Genomic DNA, 9924 nt, shown 5'->3' on the forward strand with positions numbered 1-9924 from the left:
GCCATATGATCTGACCGACCACTGAGACTTTACAAGTCAGGACTGACTGGCGATAGCTATCCCGACGCACTATACACAACATTATAAAGATTCCACGAGGTTAAGAACATTGCTAGATCATTGTAACTGTAAGTGTTAAGAGCAAAGTATAGAGTAGAAGAAACTAGTGTGCATTTGTATCTATTCCAAACAAATGGTCCTAATTATTTATGATAAACGCATTAGCAGTAAAATTTAAAAAAGTAGTATACTTGTTGGCTGTCGACGAACATTTCCCCAATGAACGGGACTCTCGTTACACATTTAACTATTGAATTAGTCGTGCATACCGCGACAACATCCGAGCACCCGACATAAAGGCAAGTTTGCAGTAGCAGATTTGATTGCAGATTGAACCAAGGAATATAACACAATATGCTTAAAATATAGGAAAAGAGTTTGGCTAAACACACAAAAAGTAAAACTAATGTTTGATATGTCAGTAGATTGACGTCAATCGTGCCGTATATGCAAATTCTAAAGAGGATAAAGTTTCATCCACCCAGTTTCAAACCACACGATAATCAATTTCACAGTGGTAGTGCCCGCTTTAACATCTTAGCACTGCAGGGCCGGCACGCCCGTTCTAATACCACGACCACACAGAAGACAGGCGCGAAATGGAAACAATTCCGTGTTTCGTCTGATGAGTGTGGTGCCGGAGACCTAATTTAAGTCCCTTTCTCTTTATCGCCCTCTTCTTATAATGAGAGGATGGGAACGGGAAGTGGATTTGACGGTAAAGGAGGTGTATAGGAAGGGGTAATATCCTCTTTATGTGCGTCTTCTCCTCCGTCGTATAAGGGTAGGCAACGCATCTACAATTGCGGATGTCTATGGGCAGCGGTCGCTTCGCCATTTTGGCGGATTCGGGTGGCCGATTGCTCGTTTGCCACCTTATATTATAAAAAATAATAATAATCTATAAAATTAAACTGACATTATGTCACGTATTTGTTGGTGAAATTATCATTCGAATAATTATTTTTGACTGTGCGAATGCAACAAAAAATGATTATTGTTGAATACAGAAACTGCTGGCTAACCTATCGTTGATAACAACAAGAAATTACCTTCAATAAACAAGCTGCCAGCCCTTGTCCTTACGTAAGCACTTTCCCTCGGCCCTGCTTGTAATGTAGCCTCAACTACCGGGGCACTAAATGATGTAACTATTGCTTTACTCTGCACGTTTAATTTGCCTCAATGCTATTTAACAAAAAAGTTTTAATTCAATGGCTTCTTACTTATGTATTTACTCCGCTGACGTAGGGACCCAAATTAATTTTGACCTCCAACAAACGAGTTCCCAGATAGACTCAGTAACAGATATGTATTAATATTGGATGAAATTATAAAGTTAAAACGCGAATAGATAAATAGAAGACTCTACTTTAACAAACTGCTAGTTGGGTCGACCGACGAAACGATTGTAGTCTCAGTCTCTAGATAGTATAAACCATGTGTACCAGAGTACAATACTATATAGATATAGACTAGTACAGAGCTAACTAGCTATGTGTAGGCTATGTGCAGACGAGGGGCGCCATCTCGCAGGCAAATGCTAATTATAGAGGCAAGGCGGTCGAACATTCCTACTGCTCACTCAACTGAACTCCGCTCTAACGTATCTTTTTCATATTTATAATACAACACAATTGATTAGCAGCCATCTAGTGTGATAATTCCATCAGTTTCCTTCAATATATGATGAGGAAAACGATCCTAATGATAATATTTAGCACCTGCAGAATTATATTCATGAACACGAGATGTCGTGTACACGGTGTAGTATCGGGGACTAGGTCGTGCTTATCTCGCGCTGTGCAGTAACAACGTCCACTCCAAATGGAATGTACAAGTATAGGCGAGGTACGCGATGCCACTTCAAACAATCGCATCGGCCGACTGAACCAGTGAACATGACCTGTAACGACCAAATTCAATATTGGATCCTTGATTCGATAAGAAAAATATATCGATTTTACTTTGTATCAAACAAAATTTATTTGGTCGCTCTTTTAAGACGAAAGAAGATCTAAAGTAAGATTATAAAGTTTGGGGCAATTGCGATTTTTAAATCCGACACATTTGAACCAAATATCTATTACAACAACTGAGAATAAGCAAAAATGGTTCGAGATCGAAAAAAGAGCAATTAATGCAACATTGTATGAAATGAGAATGAATTCGCAATGTATAAGTAACGGTCGTGTACAGGAGCGTTATCTAATCGCGCTCGTTGCGGCCGATAGCGACTCACCATCTCAATACAATGCACCGTTCTTACTTCAATAACATTCAATTCATTTAAAAATTACTGGTTTAAATATATACGAATCCCAGCCGGCCCCGGCCTGCAGCCGCTGTTATCTACAATTCAATTAGGTACGCGCGACCTTAGTTCGCAGAATTGCGTCTCATTTATCTCCCTACTCACTGCTTACACAGACAACTAATATAGTTATATATTTGCGGCATATATTTTTACAATTGTGCTTTTGGTCGTTAATTAACTTATCGTGGAAGCTGTGCGCTTTCATAGTTTCTATTCGTGTAGCTGTTCCGAGCCATCGCTCCGCGCAGAACATTTCCCCCGGTATCAATTGCCAGCGCGCCGAGTGGACACGTCCGGGTATAGGGTTCCAAGCGGAACGATATTGTAGGTACTACTCGATTATGTCGGTAGATGGCGCAGCGGGAGCAACACTAACTAACACTAGTTTCCATATATGTGGAATTAAGACATTTTCTTTCCTCTAGGGACGTTATAATTATCGATATTATAGTATCGAATGGCTCAATTGAAACGGGAAGTCCGGCCGATTGGAAAGCGAGCGGTGGCTGAGCACTTTCTAATGTGTATAGATAACTAATAACTACTATTTAACGCAGTCAGTTAACTGAGTAACTGACAAAGAGCTATTTAGCGAAATCGCTTATCCTGCGTGAAGTAGGTACAAAAGAGGTACGAACGTACGGACGGAAAGCAATCACACTCAAGTCGGCCACAAGTTGCCTGCTTCAGCCACCACTCGACAACACTCATGAGCCTCATTAGGCCAGGGTCGTACAATAAAAAACAAAAACCGAAAAAGGGTCATGGAAAGCCGAATATCTCGATACAAAGGCTACAAGCGATGACATAATGCATCGGCTTGCGCAATGTATGCCTCCCGCCGACCGCAAGCCGACACGCTCTTGTACACACGTTATTAAACATTCAAAATTTGTTAGTTGCGAGCCCATGTCGTAGGGGGACAGCGTAGGGGGGGGGGAGAAGTCTTGCAAAAGGAAAAAGTAAAAATTAATATCGTATTATATTACTATTTATATCAGCATTTTGTCCTAATTGACGTTAGAGTCGATGTGTCGATTTACGAATATCGGTTGGCGGCTCGCCTTCACCCACTTTAAGTTCAGTGCGCGTCGATTGACTCATCCTCCGCAGACAAAAGCATCTGTTCATAGATTCCGCACCCTTTAGATACCTCTACCTTTATCACAATAATTTAATCAAATAACACTTCTCCTCTGTCGTCTAGATAGTACGTTACGACCCCTGTCGTATGTGACCAACCGCCGTGCCGTGACCAAAGCACTTATAATGAGGGAGAACAGTCGACACCTTGCACAGGAAACGTCATGTTGTTTTAATTCCAGTGTAGACGACACCCTACTTGTGAAATGTAGGTAAGTGAACAGTTTTAGCGAAAACGGAAAATGCATGTTAACATTTTAAACGTCATAGGAATAATAACACTCTATTTTGATACTGATAGCAACGTTATTAAGAATCTATTTCTTCATCTGTACAACTTTCTAAATAATATATATTGTATAGTAATAATAATAATAATAATAAATAATTCCCACCATTTGATAGAAAAAAAAATACTGCAATTGCCTTTGTAAGGCCAATCGCATTTTATTTGTTTTCAAAAGCTTTTGACGCGGCTGGAGCACGTTTTGTGTTTCAGCATAATTGTTGGGCCGGTGGCACTGCCGCCGGCGCGATTGCCCAACCCGGTCGACTTCAAACAATGCCCTGCGTTGCCGCTGCAACTCTAGTGAAGTGCTCGTAACTTACATATCGACAACATAAAGTATCGATTAAAATTCAGATTCACAAAATAAAGTAGAGACAAAGGATATAATGCTCAAACAAGTTTTATAGGTCCTATGTTTAATATTCCAAGAGACCACACGTGAATTTGAAAGGATTGCAGTCAAAAGAAAAGCAATATGGGGAATGATGGCAAGTGGCGAGATGGGCACGCGCGCCCCCGCAGAGTGCCCTCCATTATGTGAGTCAAGAGGCGGCGAGTGTTGACTGTCCCACTAAATGGGGTAGTGGCGGCGTTTAGTAACCGATAACGCAAAAAGACTGCGAGACAAAATTGCAAACTTAATTGAGATTTTTCTACCCATTGTCTAATTATCTAAACTAAATTAATCTTCGGTTAAATATAAAAAGCATTTAGATTAAGTCAGACCAGAAGCCTAATAAGGCTTAATACAAATCTATTGTTTATTCAGTTGACATTTTTGTTTTTAAACTCGAGACGCAATAAAAGGGAACTCTGAAGTTCTTTAACCTATAACAGTGGTGAGCAGGCGCAGCTGGTGCGCGGGAATTTTATTACTTTCTTGCTTATAAAATGATGCAAACAAAAATAAAACGTCCCGATCGCTTCCTTCTGCGCCATAGCGCAATGAGCCGGGCTCAGTAGACTGCACGTCTACAGTTGCTCTGCAGCCGGTCATGTTATCCTCGCCATAAAAACACCCTGTATTGGTGAAATAGATATAAAAATAGCAATCATTATATGGCTTGTGTTAACTTAAAACGCGATGAAGTGTGACTGGTCCTATCTGGAAAGGAATCGTAGTAGAACGCCGTCACTTCCATGAGTATTTACTTTAATGTTTACGGCATGGACATAGTATTTAAGTTGCATATAGCATTGATTAGATTCGGAGCGGGTATATCGCAGCCGGGCCACGTGCGCCCTGTCGACGTAACGAGCCGCCATTCGCCTGCAGCACGCCGTCTATTCTACTTTATTTAAGCAATACAGCCCAGGAATTAGATTTATCTAAACTTTTTAACTTCTTTTATATGTTATATAAAAACGCCATTGATGTCATTTTCGATTTTTATAGTCAAGCTTAACACTACTTAGAAATGAAGATTATTTAAGAATAATCAACGGATTTAATTGTGGACAGAATTACATATTAGTTACGTTTATGCGTTATTAAGAGGTATGAGAGTAGTGTTTGCAGGCAACGGAGGCTGAACGCATTTGCATCGATTAGCGCGTACCGACCTACTTCGTCATCGCCGTGGCAGCGGCGCTCCTTCAAGCAGTTTGCAGTTGCAGACCGTAAACCGCACCTTTGTCTCCACATTAGCTGTGCTACAAGGTCATCCGTCAATTAAAACCAAACAACTTGTTTCAAAAATTTTTGTGTTGTATAATGTTAGCCAATCAAATGTATTTATATCAATATTCTTTCCTACTAATTTTACTTAGCTTCTAGAACTAGGTGTACATCAGATGGGACAGTAGAGATAGTCTACATAAGAATAATATAAATAGACTCAGTTGTAAATATGTAGTACATAGTCTTATAAGAAAGTTTTAAGAGTAGAGTAGCTTTATTTTGATCAAATTTAAATAGTTATTTGTATGGGATGATTTAAATAAAAAATGGACATTAAAGCAAATAAAATTATACAAAACCATATAAAAAGTCTAATAAGAAAACTGTGTAATAATAGCGACTTGCAGATTTGTCTGCAAAAACTACTCTTAAGCTTACATTTCATTTTTTACTGTTGTAGTTAATGTAAAGATGATTGTTTGACTTCTTTATAATAAAAATTCAGCCGTGATAACATTCCCTGCGGCACCTCTACGGAACAATTAGCTAATTCTATCTTATTAGCGTTTGGCAGCAAACCATGTTCAATAAAAAAAATATTGTTTCTGTGTAATTTCAACATTACCATATATGTGTACAAATTATAGATTATTACATTTAGAGTTCAAGTATTTCAAGTATTTTTGTGTAAACATGTTGAAAAATCTAGCTAATTGTGATCAGCAATGGAGCGGCAGTTATATTTACACATTTGTCATGTAACAGAGTATTGTGTGCTATGTGCGCTGCCCGCAGGCCACAGGCTAAGCGTGACTCATTGTGCCTCTTTACCTCAATACTTGTGAATAATAAATGAGCTTAACTGAACATTGAATATGTACAATATCCTACATTTGGAATGTACCTACACTTACTATATTAGGTACAGAGTTTAAATGCAGAGGGATAACAAGTTGTAAAATCTTCATTTCATTTTATTAACATAAGATATGTAAATATATAACTGTAGGGTTGTACACACATTTTTAATTCTTTACATTACATTTGGAAGAGATAATTTTCTTTTCATGTTTCACATCGAAATATAGATGTAGCTGCATATCAGATGTATGATAAAATATTCAGGATGTTATCAGACGTGACGAAACAAATATAAAGAACAAACGAAAGCAAAAAGAAGTGATAAGCAAAAGAATTAGCTTCCCCGTGACTTGCGGCTCGCGCTCGCGCCCGCCGCAAGGACAAGACGATTAGCGGCCGCTCATGTAACGCCTGTTGATACCTACTCAATACCAAACTTTTATATTTTAAGCATTGATAAAGACATTAACTACGGCACTTTAATGAGATTCCATATAATTTGCCAAAAACCGAATGGATTTTTACCATTAGCCGAATTAGTTTGACTAGTTTTCTCTGTTAGAACGACAGCACCAAACTTTTTCAAGGAATTTTAACCTAACTGTCGAAATAGGGACGCATGAGAAAAATCAATATTTTCACCACAACAAGGCGGTGTTACTGCCCTATATTTCTAATTAGAAATCAATGAGATCGCAAGCTTGTGTACAGCTATATCATTACCTATAGTTCTGTACAAGTTCACAATACTGTGTAAAATATTACACAAAAAACCTTGTAAAAAGCAAACAGCCGGTGTACTTACCCATTTTGTTTGTTCGTTTGTTCCGCCGATCGAATAATCCTCTCACTAGAGATATTTCTTTTCCTTCATCACAAACTACACCTTGGCGCACACTAGCACTGACTTGTACCGAAATAAGCTGGGCTTATACTCATAAATATCGCATAAAATATTATTTTTACAGGAAATCTGACGAACAGCGGCACCACTTTGTCAGCGAGGCGCGCCAGCTGCTGTCAGAAAGCGCGCGTGCGTTCCTAGCTACGCTCCGTTCGAATGCGTTCCGTTATTATCTTCGGATCGGAGCGACTCGTCCCAATCGAACTCAACATTGATAAAAAGTGTGATCACGCTCTTGATACATATCTATTTTTAATGTAATAATTACGGTATCACCAACCGCATAATATCAACGAATTTTTGCTGCTAATAATTGTACTAAAAAAAAATTAAGTTTTCACTTCATCTCTCATCATCATTTGAGGCACTACAGCCGCGGGTGGGCCTAAGGTCTGGTCTAGTAAACTTTGTCCTTGACGCTGATGTTCTTAAAATCGCGTTCGACGTCATCTAGCCATCTAAGTTTCTGCCTGCCACGCGCTCTACGTCCACATCTCTAGGAAACCACAATTATATGTTATTCAATTATTCAAATTTTTTTTTCTGACGTTTCTAGACATACCATATCTGCATTAAATAGGGGTAAGGGGTTTTACTTAAATAAAACAATACAAATAACGAACGCTTCATAAAATAAGTGCTTTATTTATTGATTTAATTTGTATGCATTACAGATTTGTAATTTTAAATTAAATTGTACGTGTTTTGTTAAACAAAAAAAAAGTAAATCTAGCTCGAATGCCAACCCAGAAACTTATGTACAATTTTATAACTACTTGAAAACAAATTAACTTTTCAGTATTTTGAATAAAAATACGTTACCGAAGTAATTTAAATGAACAGTTAGGTAGCAGGAGGGGGCCTCACAGAATGTAGAATAACATGCGGGTTGCCACACAAACGGCAGGCAAAGTTCAACAAAGCTTTAAATATTTAGTCGGCCTATAGCCTAGTTTTGCACCAAGCCGTTATAATTCTATGGACCGATGAAATATAAATCTGAGCACACCCGTAGCGGTTAACTCAATACGACGTAGACTAGTGAGGAAATATTTCAATTTACGAGCCGAAAGGAATATTTAGAATGCACGGTAACAGAATCGTGGTGTGTTAAGTTAGGGAGAAAGAAGCGCCTCATCTCCGCACTAGTCGACTGCCGCACACTCCGTCATCAGCGAAATATAATTTTCCTAACCGAGAAGGCAAACAAACAAGGCTACATAACTACGAATGACGCAATATACCCTCCTATTTACATTTAAAACCGAATTAGAATAAATATAAGAACCTTAAACTCTCTGTACAATGTCGTAAAATATTTTTTATCTTCCTTATAGAATCTTTGTATCCTTTGCTTTTATCATTTTTTAGTTTATTTCAAATGCACTCCGTTTAATTTAAGACAGTGGAATATAAATGATTAACAAGTGGAAACCTCACAAAAACCTAACAATACAAACGTTTTTTTAGTATTTACCAAATAGAAGCAAGTAATTAGACGACTTAATTATTTATTAGATGTCACTAAATGTAATACGCAGTTTGATAAATACACGAGCACGCATAATGTTGGTCCGTCGAGCCGGATTTTTTCTGTAGCTCGTTATAAAGCGGTAAGGCGGTAGTTTGATATCCGAGAGGCGTGGAAAACACTTCAGTTAAATGACACACGGATTGCAGTGTGATACAGTTACTAACTCTTATACAATTACGTTCTATAATGTACCACAAGCATGTCGCATGCGGCGTGTCGCCCGCCGCCGACATACTCTAACTATTAAGCTGCTTTATCGAAACAAGTTAAATCTAAATTATTAAAGTTTAAGCCTGCCATTTGTTTTGCTTTTTAAATTCAACTTTGTGTTAATCCTATGTTAATGGAAATAAATCTATGTATTTATATTTTTATATGAGTTGAAAATAATGACAATGATATGGAGGACAGCGTGTTAAAGGTAAGTACAGTGGTAAAAATATTAACAGATAATATTACTTCAAACGATTTAACATTTGAACAAGGAACGAGTATAGTATTTAATATTACAACATTGTGTTATTTTATTATTAAGACAATATTTATTGCTCTACTCATTACATAAATTTCAATAAATCGCATACGGCTTGATGATTTGATAACGATTTCATATTTTCATTGTAAACAACGTAAAAAGAGAATTGAAATTTCAAAAAATGTATTTGTTACGTATAGTGGCCAGTCTGCCTACTTGTACATTTCTTTATTTTGAAAATTTTTAATACATATCGTTAAATAAATACATTCCTTTAGAGTGCAGTGTATTTAATTTTTCATAATTTCATATAAAATTGAAGTTTTACTCGTTTGTTTTAAAATGTATAAAAACAAAACCGTGGACAGTTACAAGTTACATAGTATGTAACATGCGCAGGATATTCCGCTGGAGTTTGGAAAGCGACATATTTACATGTTAGAATTTTGTCAATATAGATATTAACAGCGCGGCGACGGACCGACAGACCGACAGACCGACAGAGCGACAGAGCGACAGAGCGGCTGTCGCGTGTCCACACGTACTATTCAGCGGTTAAAAATAAACTATAAGTTAATTGACAAAAGGTTGGACTATGATTTGGACAGTTGCATGTGGAGCGACACCTGGTGTGAGGCTGTGAGGTGGTGTGAGGTGGTGATGTGGCGGTGTGAGGTGGTGATGTGGCGGTGTGAGGTGGTGCGAGGTGGTGAGGCGGGG

The 9924-nt window shown here is 38.0% G+C and overlaps 2 protein-coding genes across 2 annotated transcripts in view; both read right to left on the reverse strand.

Moving 5' to 3' along the window:
* The window catches only part of LOC106110640 (actin-binding LIM protein 2-like), a 33485-nt gene extending 26135 nt beyond the window's left edge, over positions 1 to 7350 (reverse strand). The window contains exon 1 of the mRNA XM_013292528.1: positions 7097 to 7350. Coding sequence (XP_013147982.1) covers positions 7097 to 7100 — 4 coding nt within the window. The 5' untranslated portion in view covers positions 7101 to 7350. The remainder of the gene's footprint in view (positions 1 to 7096) is intronic.
* Positions 7351 to 7592: 242 nt separating this feature from the next.
* Positions 7593 to 9924, reverse strand: part of LOC106110618 (ubiquitin thioesterase trabid) — a 7213-nt gene continuing 4881 nt past the window's right edge. The window contains exon 7 of the mRNA XM_013292502.1: positions 7593 to 7691. Coding sequence (XP_013147956.1) covers positions 7593 to 7691 — 99 coding nt within the window. The remainder of the gene's footprint in view (positions 7692 to 9924) is intronic.

The sequence above is a fragment of the Papilio polytes genome, unplaced genomic scaffold, assembly GCF_000836215.1.
Source record: "Papilio polytes unplaced genomic scaffold, Ppol_1.0 DF824213.1, whole genome shotgun sequence".
NCBI lineage: Eukaryota > Metazoa > Arthropoda > Insecta > Lepidoptera > Papilionidae > Papilio > Papilio polytes.